At 43.2% G+C, this 18,749-nt stretch overlaps 1 protein-coding gene across 2 annotated transcripts in view; it reads right to left on the bottom strand.

Moving 5' to 3' along the window:
- Window positions 1–17,969, bottom strand: part of Me2 (malic enzyme 2) — a 47,100-nt gene extending 29,131 nt beyond the window's left edge. The window contains exons 1-4 of one of the 2 annotated variants that reach the window (XM_013116836.3): window positions 17,763–17,969; window positions 9,823–9,942; window positions 6,353–6,486; window positions 36–185 (exon numbers count right to left, since the gene is read on the bottom strand). In XM_013116836.3, coding sequence (XP_012972290.1) covers window positions 36–185; window positions 6,353–6,486; window positions 9,823–9,930 — 392 coding nt within the window. In that variant the 5' untranslated portion in view covers window positions 9,931–9,942; window positions 17,763–17,969. The other variant, XM_005074604.4, reaches the window with a different exon arrangement.
- Window positions 17,970–18,749: the final 780 nt, after the last annotated feature.

Below are 18,749 nucleotides of genomic sequence, written 5' to 3'. Positions count from 1 at the left end.
AACAACACATATTTGTATTTAAAAACAAGCCTTACTTAGGTCTTCTAAAGATGTGTCCATATTGGGAGCAGGCAAGACCAACTGTTGGTGTGTATACAATTGGCATCAGACTTTCAATATCATCTTGCAGTATTCTATAAAACAGTTTCTCATTTCTTTCTTGTATGCCCATTATATAGATGTATCTGAAATTAAGCACAGCAAATAATGCCTAAATTAGCTTGCATCATGTAGAAAGTTGACTTTCAAAAGTTAACCTAACCGTCTAAAACTGCACCTTTTGCACACGTGTACACACACATACACACTTTTTCTCTCATACCCCCCACCCCTAAGTTATAATTCTGTAACACTCATTACTATAAATTAGCAAAGCACAGATGACATAAGTGATAGATAACAAGAAAAACAACAGCTAGCCCTTTAGACAAAGGCCTGGAGATGCTAAGGGGCCAAGAAGAGGCCCACGTGTAAATGATGAAGCTAGAGGAAGTGGTACGCATCCAATGCTCACCAAACCCTGAAGGCCCAAGCACTGCTCTGACGTTCAGGGACACAGGAAGTCACCAGTGCTGATGAGCTATAATCCAGTGTGTTTTAAGCTTTATTAGGTACATGGAGCAGAAACACCACCAAGAAAACAAGGGTCAAACTAAAGGCCATTCTTAATTTCCTCTCTCTCTCTCAATCAATCAATCTCTCTCTCTCTCTCTCTCTCTCTCTCTCTCAATCAATCAATCTCTCTCTCTCTCTCTCTCTCTCTCTCTCTCTCTCTCTCTCTCTCTCTCTCTCTCTCTCTTTTCTTTCTCTGCCACAATCTAGTAGATCACTGAAGCCTAAAGCAAACACCTACAAGTATCCTTCAAATATGTCCATTTCTTCTCCCCACATCCAGTCTAATCCACTAGTCTTCATACAATTTTCCTTTCTTGCTCCAATTGATTCTTTTAAAACACATTATCTGGAATCATTTATAACTGTCCTTAAGTGGATTCTAAATGCCAATAAGATAAGGCTCAAACCCCTAAAAGATAACATGTACTTTCCAGCCCCATTTCCTCTATCCTGACTTACTGCACCTCCTCGGACAAGGTGCATCTGATGGCCCCGGCTTGTTATCTGCTAGGGACAGTCCCTTACTCATGTCTTCTAAAGTAGCCCGGAGGCCATTCCCTACTGCACACAGATACTCGACTTTACTATGTTCTGCTCCCACTGTATCCTATTATTTCTTCTGTATTCACCTTCACGTTGCTTTTGTAGTGTTAAGGAAAAAAAGCCCTTAAGGGAGTGACCATCTGTAAAAGAGGGTATGTGTGGAGTTATATGAAAATACTCTCTCTTATGCTGGGCTGTTACACTCAGTCACAGCTTCCAGGGAGCCATGCAATCAAAGGTCAGTCATTTCCTCTGAAATGGATTGTGTTGTTGAGTTATGGTATTTGGTGGGTTGGGTGTACTAAGCATGCCTTCACCTTACAACATTTTCAATGTAAAATGGTTTATTAGGACATAACTCCATCTTAGGCTGAGACCTCCGTGTCACTGTATTTTATTTGGCGAACATGTAAGTAAACCATTTATACGAATGAACTATATTTTCTATACAGTTACCAGGAACATCAACAGGTAGAAATTGAAGAGACGATTCTCCTCACTCTAGGGAAATATTCAAACGGGAAAGACAGCTTTCTAAAGAAGGCTCTGAGAGTATTAAAGAAACGGACAACCCATTAGACATGTGAGAGGGGAGCTCCTCAGGCTATCACTCACTTCATTCCACTTCAGCCACTTCTGTTTGCCCAAACTGACCTTGTTCCTACCCAGGTCTCTTAACATGTAGGGGTGACAAATGCCCCGACTTCCACACTCATCACAACCCTATCCTCTTCTCTAATTATTACCATTTGGGAAGTCACGGGTATGCACACCACTACCACTGCAAAACTCTACCAAAGCGACTTTGTCCCCATCTACCAATCAGACAGTCAACTCCAGACAAATGGGCTGAACTTAACTTCATAGTAATAATAAGCCTAGGATAATGCCCCCAAACCTGAATTGATGCTACATCTCTCCTTTTCTGTAGAGATTAACACTGTCCATGTGAGACAGCACTACAAATGAGATCATTCCACAAGGCCTCCTACAGTTCCTTGTGTTTAGACAGGGTCTCGCTATGTAGCCCAGGTTAGCCTTCAAGTTATGAGCCTGCTCCTTCTGCATCAGTTTCTCAAGTGCTGTAAGACCTGAGAAGTAAGTATACCACAATATCAGGGTTGCTCTTCTTAACCCATCTAACTTGGGAGGGGCTTTATTTCATATCCAAGTGCTTCTTCCTCACCGAATAGGCTTAGCCCTTCTACATTTTATCTGAGACATTCAAATTCTATTTTAAAAAGAAAACTCACAACAGGAACACACCTGAACAAAATAAAAGCAATACACAGTAAACCAACAGTCAACATCAAACTAAATGGAGAGAAACTCAACGCAATTCCTCTAAAATCAGGAATAAGACAAGGCTGTCCACTCTCTCCATATCTCTTCAATATTGTACTTGAAGTTCTAGCTAGAGGAATAAGACAACAAAAGGAGATAAAGGGATACACATTGGAAAGGAAGAAGTCAAACTTTCACTATTTGCAGATGATATGATAGTTTACATAAGTGACCCGAAAAGCTCTACCAGGGAACTCCTACAGCTGATAAATACCTTCAGCAAAGTGGCAGGATACAAGATTAACTCAAAAAAATCAGTAGTCCTACTGTATACAGATAATAAATGGGCTGAGTAATCTGAGAAACATCATCCATTACAACAGCCACAAACAGCATAAAATATCTCGGGGTAACACTAACCAAACAAGTGAAAGACCTGTATAGCAAGAACTTTGAGTCTTTAAAGTAAGAAATTAAAGAAGACACCAGAAAATGGAAAGATATCTCATGTGTTTGGATAGGTAGGATCAATGTGGTAAAAATGGCAATCTTGCCAAAAGCAATCTACAGATTCAATGCAATCCTCATCAAAATACTGGCACAATTCTTCACAGAACTTGAAAGAACAATTCTCAACTTTATATGGAAAAACAAAAGACACAGGATAGCCAAAACAACCCTGTTCAACAACAGAATGTCTGGAGGCATCACCTTCCCTGACTTCAAGCTCTATTATAGAGCTATAGTCCTGAAAACGGCTTGGTATTGGCACAAAAATAGACAGGTAGACAAATAGAATCAAATTGAACACCCAGATATTAACCCACACACATAGAAACACCTGATTTTTGGCAAAGCTAAAATTATACAATGGAAAAAAGAAAGCATCTTCAACAAATGGTGCTGGCATAACTGGATGCTGGCATGTAGAAGACTGCAGATAGATCCATGTCTATCACCATGTACAAAACTTAAGTCCAAATGGATCAAAGACCTCCACATAAATCCAGCCACACTAAACCTCTTAGAAGAGAAAGGCAGTACCCTTGAATGAACTGGTACAGGAGATGGCTTCCTGAACATAACACCAGTAGCACAGACACTGAGATGGACAATAAATGGGACCTCCTGAAACTGAGAGGCTTCTGTAAGGCAAAGGACACAGTCAGCAAGACAAAAAGGCAACCCACATCTGATCTCCAAAATTAACAAAGAACTCAAGAAGTATCCAAAGTACCAAAGGATCCAATTAAAACGTGGGTTACAAAACTAAATAGAGCCGGGCGTTGGTGGCACATGCCTTTAATCCCAGCACTAAGGAGGCAGAGGCAGGTGGATCTCTGTGAGTTCGAGACCAGCCTGGACTACCAAGTGAGTTCCAGGACAGCCTCCAAAGCCACAGGGAAACCCTAGAAACCCTGTCTCGAAAAAACCAACCAACCAACCAACCAAACAAACAAAAACTAAATAGAGAATCCTCAATAGGAGTCTAAAATGGTTGAGAGACACTTTAAAAAGTGCTCAACATCCTTAGCCATCATAGAAATGCAAATCAAAACAACTCTGAGATACCATCTCACTCCTATTAGAATGGCTAAAATAAAAAACACCAATGATAGTTATGCTAGAGAGGATGTGGAGAAAGGGGAACACTACTCCACTGCTGGTAGTAGTGCCAACTCGTACAGTCACTTTGGAAATTAGTATGGAGATTCCTCAGGAAAATGGGAATCAGTCTACCACAAGATCCAGCAGTTCCACTCTTAGACATATACCCAAAAGATGCCCATTCATACAACAAGGATGTCTGTTCCACTATGTTCATAGCAGCATTATTTGTAAAAAGCCAGAACCTGGAAGCAACCTAGATGCCCCTAAACGGAAGAGTGGATAGAGAAAATGTGGTACATTTACACAATGGAGTACTATTCAGCAGAAAAAAAACAATGGAATCCTGAAATTTGCAGGCAAATGGATGGCACTAGAAGAAACCATCCTGAATGAGGTAGTCCAGTCACAAAAAGAGAAACATGGTATGTACTCTCTCATATATGGATTTTAGACATAGATCCCGGGAGTGCCAGCCTACAATCCCATGGCCAGAGAGTCTGGGAAACAACCTCATTCCATGGCTGATGGAAGCAGAGGCAGACTCCCAGAGCTAAACACTGAGCTGAACTCAAGGAACCCAGTGACAGAGAGGGAGGATTGATAAGCAAAGGGGTTAAGACTGGGCTGGTTTAACCCCCAGAAACAGCTGACCTGACAAGGGTTAGCTCTTGAATTCCAGACTGCTGGCTGGGAATCCAGCATGGGACTGATCAAGACCCCCTGAACGTGGGTGTCAGTGAGGAGGCCTAGGCAATCTATGGGGCCTTTTGTAGTTGACCAGTATTTATTCCTGGCATACAAATGGACATTGGGTGCCCATCCCACAATGAGAGATGCACTCTCACCCTGGACTCTTGAGGGAGGTTCTAGGCCCTGCAGTGGATGAAATGACAGACTATGGAAATCCCCAAGGAGGGCCTTACCTTCCCTGGGAAATGAGGGAGTAGTGGGGGGGGGGTTTGGTGGGAGGGTGTGGGAGGAGGGGAGGGAAAGGGAGGGGAACCTGGGATTGACATGTGAAGCAACCTTGTTTCTAATTTAAATTTAAAAATAAAGACAGTCTCATTTAGATGAGACAGAAAAAAAAAAAACCTCATTTGATAAGTAAAAAATAAAAAAAGAAAACCCACGTCACCAGATACGAGTTCAGAGTCACCACTAGCACACCTACCTTTACCAATATCTGTGATGACCTCCCTCTGGATTAACAGAGCCGTTCACCTCTGCACTTGATGCTATGCCTCCCTCAGGAACCTAGCTGTAGCAGTTTCTCCTGAATCTGTTCTTTGTAACTATGAGTGCACTCAACTTGTTCCCCAAGTGAGAACACTTAAACCAGAGTTCCACTCTATTACTCAATGTCTTTCCTCCCCCTCTTACTTGAACTTCTTCAGCGTAGGCTACATTTTCTTCCCACCCACTCACTTCTCAGTGCAACCATCTCTTTGTCCCACTGCATCAATGGAACTCCTCCTACAGGCCAGCAGTGTTTATATTTACCCCAACAGATACAGTCAGTCCTGAACTCAGGTAAGTCCCCTCTACCTGCAATACCTTCCTCTTTCTCATTCTGACTGTTAGCTTGCAACATCCTTTAAATTTCAGCTCAGCTACCGCCTTCTTCGGGAAGTTTTACCTAATTCCCCAAGTTGGGCCACATGACCCCTCATGCTCTCAGAATAGATCCCACGTGCAATTTTTCTGCCCTAACACATACCGCAGAACAGACAGAGCACAGTTACAGTCACGGAGTAACTATTGGCTGCTGAACTCCTAGAAGGCAGGGCTGGATGTTACTGTGTCGGTCCCTGGTCTATCATGAGAGTATATCAGCAGATGCAACGTACTTATAAAAACGGTTTGCTCCCTCACTGTTTGATGTCCCATGTATCCTCAAGAACCTAGTCTCTACCAGCAAGAAAGGCCTCTCCAGAGGCAGTCCCTTACCCCTGGATGCCTGCACTTCCAAGTCTAGCAGGAGAATGTCACCAAGTGGGAGACCACTGAAAATGGTGGAATAGAATGTGAGCAAGTTAGATGGCACCTCCTGTTTCCAACATTCCAATCACATGTGGAATGTGAATGCAAGTATATCACTGGCACAAAACTTCTTTCTGCCAAACTCTACAACAGTGATCACTGGCAAGTGTGCTTTAAAGTGACGAAGACAGAATCACCAGGAGTTAGCAGACAAAAGAGCACACTTGTGAGGGTGTACATTTCTCATGCCATAAATAATCACACCGTGATTCTAAAAAAAAGACTGCCAACATAAACTAAACATCCAATCAGCTCTTACTTTTCTAAAGGGCTAGTCATTTTTTTTAAGTTTCTATGGAATCGTAAGGCTTGAATATCTTGTGTCTCTATTTTAGGAGGTAAAAGTCCTTGAAGACCAAGCATTTGTCGTTCTTGTAACGTAAACGCCATCCCCTAAAAAACAGAAATAAAAAATTTAAATTAGTACTAACTGTAATAGCAATAGCACCATCCTTTAAAATACAATTTAAGTGAAAATTCTGAATAGTAAAATTCATTTTCCAGGAATTTCAAAATGTCTTGATGATATCACATTTTGATGAGTGTATGGAAAGGGTACTTTACCTCTCAGAGGTACTGTTGTTGGGAATGGAAGACAACATAAAGTACATATCAACATCTTGGTTTTTTTGGGGAGTGGAGGTAGGTGTTGACACAGACTTCTGTCTGAAACTTGCTCTATAGACCAGGCAGGTCTCCGCTTTCCTAGTGCTAGGATTAAAGGTGTGTGCTACTAACCTGGCTACACTTAAATACCTTAATGCACATATTTTCTAATGAAGCAATATGGCCTGCACTCAGCCACTCCAGAGAAATATCTAGTTAAATAGGGAATACAGAGGTATACAACAGTGATCAGTTCTAACTGTGCTCCTGGATCTCTTGGCTATTACAAACTAACCATGCCATCATCTATGCCACAAAGAATTTATAGTAGATCCATACCATGAATACCAGAGTTGTCAATCAAAGCACATTTGTTAACACATTTATGCTTAGAAAATTCACATAAAACTTCATATTATATATAGATGCATGTAACATATAAATGAAATCAAAATAGGGCTAAAAAATAATCTATGTCAGAACATATTCAATTTCCAGGTTTTGGCTGTGGGATAAATTATATTAAAATGAACCCAGCAAAAATGCTAAAGTATGGACTTCTGAAATTTGTTTCCTCCATGAAAGGGGTAAGAACATTGGCCAAATGATCAGAAGCAATTTCTTTCTTAGTTCTGGAAAATAACTGAAGGCTTATTACAATGATCAGGGAGCATTTATCCAAGAAAAGTGGCTGAACTTAGTTCCAGACAACTGCTTGAAACGTACCACACCCACAGCAAACAGGCTGAACAAAAAGCTGCACAGGAAAGCTTAGGGAGTAAGATGCCCACGTGAGTGAGGCACTGAAAAGCTCTCAGGTACTGGGGGATACAACTTCTAGGAAAGTCTTGAAAGAGCCAGAAGATAACTGGCAGGCTCTGAGAGCAGAAGCTATACGCAGTGTTTGAGTGGTGCAGGCATGCATGCACCATGCAAGAGAGCCCTTAGCAAAGCATGGGAGACTAAATGGTTCTAGTTCCAGACATTTAAGTCTTTGTCTTATCATTAGCCGACTGCCAAACTAGCCAGAGACTTCAGCAGCTACATATAATAAAAACAACCCCTGCTTAAATATTGCTATTTAACAGCTCAATGATAGAAGCTTGCTCAGCATGTACAAGGCCTTGAGTCTGATACCTAGTGCTGGGTTTGGAAGAGAAAGAGAAGGAAAGCAGAGAGAAAATGAAACATCTGTCACTCTAAGAAGCGAAGTATGGTGTGACAGAGAGATAGCTCAGCAGATAAGAGGACATGTTGCTCTTCCAAAGGACTCAAGTTCAGATCCCAGCACCACCCACACCAGGGGGCTCACAGCCACTTGCCACTTGCAACTCCAAGTCCAGAGGGTTCTGACACCTCTGCCTCTGCAGGCACAGAGAGACAGACAGACATACACACACACACACACAATTTAAAGTCAAATAAGTAAACCTAACATATTTACAAAATGGCTACTATGAGACAGTAGAAAAGACACAAAGTAGATGAACTGTGCTATCTCAAAGAAACAGGAAATAGGCTCAAAAAGAGAAACTCATGGTAACAAGGTCTTAGGACATGAAAAGCAGCAGAAAGAGACAAGAACTGGTGATGGCATAGGGCCAGGGGCTAAAACTGCTGCAGGGTTTCAGAGAAGGAGCAACTACCCATCTATGGTGGTGTGGAAAAACCTCCATGTTGTGCTTTGTTTTGCTCTGTGATGTTTCTAGAGTCAAGCCTCCAAGTGTACATGCCATGCTGGTGCTCTGCCATCCACCATGTCTCCAGTCCTGGGTTAGGAATGAGTGACATGCACAGGAGCATGGAAGATCTGGAGGCAGAAGGGATCTCCTTCTTTAAGCATGCTTTAATGGCAGCTTGCATGACTCACAGACATGCTGAGATGAAGAGTACTTTATGCATCTACCGTTCCTGTGCAGGCCTCAAACTCCTGTAAACATAGGATGCTAAACAGCTCAGAAGTTTTCTCATACAGTCAAAAAAAACTTGGATTGGCAAAAATTTTATGACAAGTCTTTTAAAACAGATCACACCTTTAATCACAATGTAGCATTCCCCAAAAGGCACACTTCATATATTGTGATAAACTCTGTCTATCTTCTTGCAAGATTTCTCTAAGAAATCTCTTTTCAGAATTACATTTTTAAAAGATATTTCATTGTCTTAGTTAGGGTTTCTATTGCTGCAATGAATCATCATGACCAAAAGCAAGTTGGGGAGGAAAGGGTTTATTTGTCTTACACTTTCAGATCATAGTCCATCATTGGAGGAAGTCAGAACTGAAACTCAGGCAGTCACATGCTGATGCAGAGACCATGGAGGGGTGCTGCTTACTGGCTTGCTTAGCCTGCTTTCCTACAGAACCCAGGACAGCCATCCCAGGGATGGCACCACTCACCAAGGGCTGGGTCCTCCCGCATTGATCACTAAAATGAGAAAATGCCTTACAGCTGGATCTTATGAAGGCATTTCCTCAGCTGAGGCTCCTTCCTCTCTGAAGACTCTAGCTTGTGTCAAGTTGACACACAAATCCAGCCAGTACATGTTGTATGTATCTAGGAACATGGTAAGCATGCATGCTACCACTTAACTATTCCCCAACCACTACCGACACATGTCTTAACCACACACCAGACACTATGCAAAGCACATCAAAAGCCTGTTTTATCCCTCCCCCCACTCCCCCACCCCCATAGAAAGCATCAACAGGCAAGGGCTACTGTTCTGCCATTTTTTTCAGATGACATCAGGTGAGCTGCCAAGGGGCTTTACTCAGATGCCAGTGTCATATAGTAAATGCAGGTCAGAATGAGTCAAAACCTGAATGTTTTCTGGGGAGCACTCAAGAGGCAGAAGCAGGCAGATATCTGAGTTCGAGGCCAGCCTGGTCTACAGAGTGAGTTCCAGGAAAGCCAGGGTTACACAGAGAAACCCTGTCTTTGGGGGTAAAAATCAACCAAATAAACAAAGAAACAAAACCAGCTGAATGAAAAGATGTGGTATAGAAAAGTCAACTCTCCCTAAAAGGCCTTAGTTACCCAGCTATAAAGCTATCAAACAGGAAACTTTCAAGCCTTATCAGTCTAAAAAGTACTCCACTACATTGGCATTAATGTTACTAACCTTGTTTGTTCTCGGATTCAACATGAGTGGCTTGCCTTTCTCCTTCAGGTGCAAATGACGACATGTCAAAGTACAAGGAGTAACAACGGCTCTTACCCGGGAAAACATCTTTTCTCTCACCTGGGAAAAACAAAGTGCTGGTAAGAAACACACAGCCCCCAAAGCATCACCTCACCCACTTCAAAAGCAGACTCGGACACTTGCTGCACACTGGAAAACACTTTAGTTTAAAGGCATCACTGAGACAGCTGGCAGGGAGGGAGAGACACTACTTACGTTACATTTCCTGACCTTGGCAACTGAGCTACATTTCACTGTCAATCTCACTGGTATTAGAATCACCCAGGAGACATACCTCAGGTGTCTATGAGCACATTTCCAAAAATGTTTACTGAGAAAGACCTACCCTGAGTGTGGGTGACACCATGCATGGGCTGGGGGCCTGGACTGAATGACAAGGGAGAAAAAGAGTAAATCAGCCATCATGTCCCTCTACCACTTTGGTCCCAGCCACGAGCTCTTCCTGCTGTCATGAACTCTGCCATGCTGCCCCTGCCAAGATGGTCCCTACCCAAAATAAACCCTCTCTTTGTAAGTGTTTTCTTTTTTTTTTTGGTCAGGTTTTGATCACAGCACCAAAAAACAAATATATAGTAACCAATGATAAGATGCTTGTTTTTGAATGCATGTTACAAAGTTACAGGGGGAAGGGGTATGACATGAGTCAAATACATCTTTTGAAATTATTTTAAAAATAAGTCTATGCAGTGCTGTCAAGTGTGCCAGCAAATGCTGGAATAACCACTTGATTTATTATAAGACCCCAAGAAAGACTGAGATGGCATTACATGTAATATATATTATATAGCTACCTAGAAAGCTCAAATGTGTAGCTTTTGGTTGTCTGTCTGTAGATGTTATGGACAGTCTTTTGGCTTCTCCACTTCTCTTTTCAACCTTCCCAATAAACGGGAAGAACCTTTGCCAAGTAGAGTTTCAAAGCCAAAGGACTGCTAACTAAGCAATAAAACAAAAACACAGCTTGCAACTAAAGAAGAATTACTCAAGAGCAACCACAAAACATGACTTTTAAATAGGTGCTCAGTTCCCTTTCACAGAAGTTACAGAGACAGTATGGAGTTCTCGGATTTATTTTCTTCCCAGTTTTTAGTGTCTCCCCCCCAAGAGACAAAGGGAATTCTCCAAGGAAGACAACTGTGCACTACACTTAAAATTTTATCATCAAACAAGACACTAGCTTCAAAGTGTCTTAAGACTATACTGTTTTATGGGCAAGCAATACTGCTTTATGATAGTGTAGGTTAACAATCAAAATGGGTGTGCATTTCTAAAAGCAACAGGCTGTGGCCTGTTTGTACATAGTCCTTGACCTAAGAATGGTTTTCACAATTTTTTATAGGGATCCAAAAACACATATGTGAAATAAAAACACATAACACAAAGAAAGCACAGGTGGTTCAGAATACTTAACTATTTACTCACTGGTTCTTTACCTAAAACAAGCAAAAAACCCACAAAAACAAAAACACTTGCTAGTCCCTGTTGCAGAGGCTATAATAAACCCTGCAGGATATAAAATCTCCTGCCTGTGTTGTACTTGTCCACACACCCCATGGGCCTGGAAATTAGCAGCATTTCTAAATTGTTTTCTATTATTTCAATCCAGAGATCAGCAAACTCAAGTAAGGCCAGTTTTCAAAGTACTGTTGGTCTCGTAGTCATGGACACTGAAATACCGCAGCTTGCAAGTAACTCTGCTGAAGTTGTTTTCCATCACCCACCAGAAATCAGAAGAAAGGTTCCCACCTTTGCATAAGGCTTGGAGCCCCACCAACACACCCACATCTGGAGGGTGATGCTAATGCTAGATGTAATGCAAAGCTGAAGACTTGCAACATTGTCACAGATGTTCTACTCAACGTAGATAGCCCATGGATGCAAGTAACTTTAAAATAAAGTATCTTTAAAGGGAATGTAGTGAAAAGAATGTGTGATAGAAAGGTTTTCTGCTCTTGAAGAAAGGGAAAAATCACTACGCATAAAAAACCAAGGCAGAAATGAATTTCATCAAAAGTTTTAGGGAAAGAATTTAAGCATTAGGTGTGAGCCTTATAAGCTGACAAAGTAGGAAGTGGTGAGAACAGAAAAAAAAAGTTGGAAGAAAACCTAACAATCAAAATCTTCAACAACCTGTTCAAATCCCTCAAAGACCCATCTATGACCCAATTCTAGCCAGGAACTAAAATGCAGCAGTGACTTCTTTTAAGAAAAAAGGTGACAAGAATCTTCTGAAGCAGAACTTTGTGCTTAGTGATTGTACCCATATAACATGAATAACACATTAAAGACAAATTTACAAATGTAAATAAACACATTAAGATCTGGAGAGATGGGAGAGCAGAAAGAACTAAGTGGATACGATTTTCAAGTCTCTCTTCATGCAAATGTTTTGTCATTCCTAGAATCTTAACTTAAACATGATCTGAATATTCATGAAGATACCCAAATTTACTGTTGGAAGATCACAAAACCAGGAGATCTAAGAACCAGACAGCTTAATTTCTTCAGATTTAAATTTCCTTTTCATTTGCATATTGGAAATTGAAGACAATGTTAAGAGAATAGTGAAGTTTCTGTTTTCCCTGCCATGCAGTGCCCCCATTTTTTAAAATAATGTTTTCTATTTAGAAACAATTTTATTTTACATTTCAATCCCCCCTTCCCTCTCCTTCCCATCCTGCCATGCCCCCTGCTGACCCCCCAACCCACCCCTACCCACTCCCCAAGTGAGACCTTCCATGGGGGATCATCAAAGTCTGTCACATCATTTGAGGGAGGGCCTAGGTACTCTTCCATGTATCTGGGCTCAAATAGTATCCCTCCATAGGGAATGGGCTCCCAAAGTCCATCTGTGCCCTAGGGATAAACACTGGTTCCACAGGTAGAGGTCCCATAGACTGCCCAGGCTTCCTAACTGACACCCACAATCAGAGGGCTTGTTTCAGTCCAATGATGGTTCCTCAGCTTTACAATTGGGGTCCATGAGCTCCCCCTTGTTCAGGTCAACTGCTTCTGTGGGTTTCTCCAACATGGTCTTGACTGCTTGGCTCATCCTCCCTCTCTCAACAACTGAATTCCAGGAGTATGGCTGAGTGTTTAGCTGTGAATGTCTGCTTCGGCAATTAAGGGAGTCATCAATCTCATTATAGGGGAAGGGCATCAAAGGCAGCCTCTCCACTATTGCCTAGATTCTTAGTTGGGGTCATCTTTGTGGATCTCCAAACATTTCCCCAGTGCCAGATTTCTCTTTAAACCTATACTGGCTCCCTCTATTAAGGTATCTCTTTTCTTGCTCTCCTCTATTCCTCCCTGGATTCAAAGCTCCCCATTTAAACAAGCACTGTCACTAATTTCCTGACCTGGTTAGTGGATCCACTGCCTATAGAACAATTAAGGAACAAAACTATCTATTTATGTGTAAAGAGAAAACTTTTTACTCTCCTTCCACATTTCAGTCACCAGTCTATGGAGATGCAGCATCTCTCTCCTTCTATGAATTTTAGCAAATGCCTGACCAGATGGATACAGGCTTACCCCCCCACAATTCTACAGCAGACCCCAAGGATGCCCTATAATCCCAGTCAACTGTGACACTACACGGACAGTGTCAGACCGATAGGTTAAGGACTCATGCTCACAAGATGGGCCTCACTCCAGTTGCTGACTTAAGTAGTAGATCGTCACCTATACTCCTCATCAGGCAGTTTCCATATGGTCTTGGTAGTTTGCTAGAATGGTTCACAGTACTTGCAGAAAGACTAAATCTACTGTTTAATTATAAGAGATATGGAAAGGATGCAGATGAACAGCCAGATAAAGAGAGGCACTGGGCAAAGTAGGAAGGGGCAGTGTACACTGCCTCCCCTGCTCTTCCACGTGCTCGGCAACCCAGAAGCACATGAACTCTTCTAACTCGGGAGGTTTTATAGAGATTAATGTCCAGCCCCACCCTTCTCAGGGGACACAGGTGAGGTAGAACATTCCAGTCCTCTAGTCCCCACAGTGCCAGGCCTATCCTGGAACTCTCCAGGAGCTCTACCCTGTTACCTCATTAGCGTAAGATGAGGTGATCAGAAACTCTTATCAAGAACAAGGAAGGACATTCCTATCACTCAAGAAGCTCCAAGACTTGCAGCTGTCAGCAAAGAACTGGGCAAAGACAAAGTACATTTCATATTCTTAGGAAATGGAGCCATGACGTTCTCCCTGTCCCCTTTCAAGAGTAAGCAATGACACAAAGAGGTTCTGAGGCAGCAGATCTCTTTCTGGGTACTGTACTTCCAACAGGAACTTTAACTGTAAAGTCACTACATGCCCTGGAGACAGAAATGAGATGGCTCCACCTGGGAAGGCTATCCATAGAGACCAGAGTCTTAGACACTATTCACAAGGCAGAGGCCACGACTTGGTGTAATGAGCCAGTCTGGCTGTCGGAAACCTGAACTTAAATCTGGACTCAGATCATTACTGGTTTAGAATGAGCTGTCACCCTGGAGATCCCAAATGGTCTTTGAATTGGTATTGGGGTTAGTCAGGTCTTCTTTGGCCTGTGACCACCAAAGGAGAGACTAGGATAGTTTAATAGTGTTATTCATAATAGTAAATGTACCCTTTGTTTTTATGTTATTAGTTATGATCTTTCCTTTGGGCAGCTAAATCCTATCTTTTAGGACAGGATGGGGACAGTGGACTTTGGAGGGTTGGAAAGATGTTTCAATGAGTAAAGTGCTTGCATTACAATCCTGAGGACCTGAGTTTCAAACCTTAACACCCACGCATAAAAAGCCAGTTACATGGGTGTAACCTTAGTGCTGAGGATGGGGCTGGGGGGAGATCTTGCCAGCCAGTATAGACAGAGGTCAACTCTAGGCTTAGTGAGAGATCCTGTCTCCAAAGAAGATGGAGAAGCAGCTGAGGACATTCGTGACCTCTGCACTAAATGCACATAGGCACAACCACACAAAAGGCAAGGCAAACCCAAAAGCAAACATACAGAATGGTGACGTATACATACACACAGTATCTTGATCTTGTCACAAAGCTCCACTGCCTGACTTGAAGGTTTTTCCAACAAAAAGAGAGGCCTAAGGGCAAACACTACAGTCAAACTGCCCGGACTTAAACCCTTGTTTCTCCACTTGCTGGATCAACTAATTCTTAGTTAAGTCACATCTTCACTAGGTTTCAGTTCTCATAGCTCAAAACAAGAACTTCTCAAAGGGCTTTCTTCACTCCCTCAAGCTTTAAATTAAGACAAGTTAGGTTTAAATTAGACTCAACAGGCTTCTTACGGTGTTCTTTGAATGCTCCTTACTAAGCCTCGGTCAGAAGCTGCATCCTGAACGCCAGTGACTCTCTGCATCAGCACATTTTTAATGATTAAATTTAGAGGCTCTGAGGATAATCAAGATTAATGTCTAAAATACTTCATTTCCTAGGTCAAAAAGGAGTCTAAGGACAGCAGAAAATACTCTGCAGTACCTACAGAAATAATATGTTTTTCACTTTGAAACTTGTAAACATTGATCCATTTCAGTCATGTATAAGCAAAATGATCACCTTCAAATAAACTAGCTAACTTTCCATAAAACAACTAAAGTTTTATTAAACCAAATGTAACTTTGAACCCAGATTTTTTTTCTGGTTTGGTTGGTTTTGTGTGTGTGTGTGTGTGTGTGTGTGTGTGTGTGTTTCAAGACAGGGTTTCTCTGTGTAGCTTTGTAGACCAGGCTGGCCTCAAACTCACAGATATCGCCTGCCTCTGCATTCCAAGTGCTGGGATTAAAGGCATGTGCCACCACTGCCCAACTGAACCCAGGTTTTGTTTCCTAAGATTAACAGATTGTAGTATTGTAGTGGTTGTTTTGTTTTTTGTTCTTTTGCTGTGTGTATCAATATATGCCTAGTTTGCTCCAAGCTCAATGAGTTATAACTTTAGTTTAGCATAATATGAAGTTTAGTATGGATGAGAACTTTAAAAATGGAATTGAATACAAGTTAGACATAAACAGCACCATAGAAGCTTTTCACTTAAACACCACCACTTCTAAGATGAGCACCATCTGGAGGCTCAGGGGTGCAATCCCAGCACTTGGCAATCAACGCAGGAGAATTCAGAATTCAAGCCAGCTACATTAGCCCCTTTCTAAAAACCAATCAACCAAGCAAGTAAAAACACAGCAACCCTGAAACGGTGAACCCTTTATGGCTTTGAAATGTATTTTCCTAAGTTCACTAAACTCCTTATAAGGGTGTGACTCAGCGGCTTCTCCATTGCAAGCTTTTGAGGAGAATGAATGAAGACCTTCCAATAACAGCAAGGTCCAACCGAGCCTAACGATGATAATGCACTGTATCAGCATTTCTGCCCTCTGTATCTAACTTTCAAGCTTCCATAACCACAGCAAAGAGCCAGTTTCAGCTTACAATCAATGCTCAAGGCTGATTTCTTTAAAATCCAATATTTAAAAAGTTAAACTGTTGTCTTGTGCTTCTGGAAACGGTGTAGCAAATGTATATAGCCAGCTAATTACAGCGGTTATGCATAAGACATTTACTTTTTTTTATTTATTGGGGGATGCGACCGACCGCTTCTTCTCTGAGTTCCCGAATATTTGGAAACTACAAATAAAACTTTGCATTACTTCCCAATCGCTTAACAACACAAACAGCGCTTAAGGAGTACACATGATTAAGAGGGAGAATAGCTATGAAGTTAGCTTGAGTTTGAATCCAGTCCCTCGCTTATTTAAAGACTCCGGTCTTGAAATAGTTACTTTACCTTCCAAGGTATTTACTGGGAGATAAGAGCACTAACCTGAAAGGGTTATTCTGGGGTAACCTGTTCAGAGAACAGCGCCCAGCCCATTTCTAACAACAGTGCTGCTACACCAAAAGAAATAACAATGTTATTAACTGCTTTGCTTAAAGTGACTGCCACAAGCATCTAAGAGGATAATTCCAGGGACCCAACGTTACTAAGGGTGCACTTCTGTTGAGGTCAGTTATTTTGATCATGCTCATCACCACAAGCAACACATTTTCTAGAATGATCACTAGTACCTCCCTCCCCCAAATAAAGTCGAGTCACCTGCCAATACCGGTGCACAGGTGCCATTACAGATGAATGGAGAGAACCACGCCAATCTTAGAACTTTCTAGCCTGCAATAACTCTTTTAAAATATGGGATACGAACACACACACACACACACACACACACACACACAGAGAGCGCCCAACTCCTGTGCCTCCCTGAGCTCTTTTGATAAAGAAATCTTGCCAAAGGGGTTTCGAAACACAAAGTATGTCTTTCCCCAGCGCAGGAGGAAAAAAGGGACTGACTGGGATGCTGGAGATCTGCAAGCCACCGGGCTGAACTCCTGGGAGGAAAACAGGGTGTCCTGGCACCAGCCAGCAGGAGCCCAACAGAGTGCGGCGCCGCTTCCTCCAGCCGGCTGCCCACCCGCCAGACGGGCCGCACGCGGCGCTCCCGGGGCTGAAAGGCCCGCGCCCCCCCCCTCGCCCCCCAGCGCGCCAGCACCAGGCCGCCCGCTCCGCGCCTTACCGGACCCGGCCCGCGCCAGGTGGTGCTGCAGGCAGAGAGGTCGCGGCGCTACTGCCCAAGATGCTCGGCCCTGGCACCGCCCCGCCCGGCCTCCCGTAAGCTCCTGGCAGCCGGCGCCAGCTCCAGCTTGCTCTGCCGGGGGGGCCGCCCCACAGGCGAAGAGGTAGCGGAGAAAGAGGCGCGGGCCAGTGCCGGGCGGACGGACAGGTACACGGACCAATGGGAAGCCGGGAGCTGGTGCGGGGCGCGGCTCTGGCCTGGTCCCACCTCCAGCTCGGTTCCTCTCGGCCGCACCTTCCTGCGCCGGGTTCCTGGGTGTGAACTGTTCTAAGGCGGCGCGCACCGGTTCATTTGCGACCCCGACGGCGGGAGGAGAGATGTATTTCTGGGGAGCAGGGTGGTACCCGGCTCCATGAGGATGCAGAGGGTGGCTTATGCCGGCCACCGGCCAAGCACTCCGGGTCGGCTGGGAGACGGCGGCCACCGCAGGGCATTCACGCGAGAAGACGCAGTGCGCAGGCGCGGCGCGTGGTCTGCGGGTACCAATCTCCTAGTCCAGCAGACACGAGGAAATTATGATGTGGGTTCTCGTGAACCGCTTGTGGAGGAGGGGAGAGATGGGCAACGCAGGAGAAAGGAAAGCAGGGAGCACAAGAAACGCAAACTCCGGCGCTTTGGTGGTGCTGTGTTTTTCTGAGCAGTATTTCTTGGAGTTTGTAGGTCTTCTGAAAAATTCTGTGCTATCCACCATGGCTGCTGGCCCAGTTACTGGCCTACCGGGAAATTAATAATCATTAATGCTGCCACCGTCACCATGAGTAGATATTCAGTGTTCTTGGGAAAACGCTGGGACAGTCCCTCTTTGCATCCTTGAAAGCAGCAAGCCCCGTCCCACATCTGTTCCCACCCATAACTAGGGTTTTGCAGGGTATTTATTTTTGTTGCAGAAACTGTGATCGCTAGACATTATTTGCTATAATGAAATCTACATATTCTTAAGGGATATAAATACTGATTTTAAAACGATAAAAGGATAGATAAGAGGCAACAAAGAGAAAATAAATTTAAATATGTTGGAAATGTATAGGAAAGGTTTAAGAGAAGCTAGAGAGAGAAAAGTGAATTGTTTCCCTCCAAGCAGGCGGTTACACCGCCCTGAACACTGAAGGGTGGGGTGCTTGAGGGAAAACTACAGTTAGATGACAAATAATAGGTATGGTGGCTATAGTCACCACCGCAGTAAAGAGGAACTATAAATAAGTGTGGCCTGACATAAGCCTG

Source organism: Mesocricetus auratus, unplaced genomic scaffold, assembly GCF_017639785.1.
Source record: "Mesocricetus auratus isolate SY011 unplaced genomic scaffold, BCM_Maur_2.0 Super-Scaffold_6730, whole genome shotgun sequence".
Classification (NCBI taxonomy): domain Eukaryota; kingdom Metazoa; phylum Chordata; class Mammalia; order Rodentia; family Cricetidae; genus Mesocricetus; species Mesocricetus auratus.
This window is presented reverse-complemented; position numbering and strand designations above follow the sequence as displayed.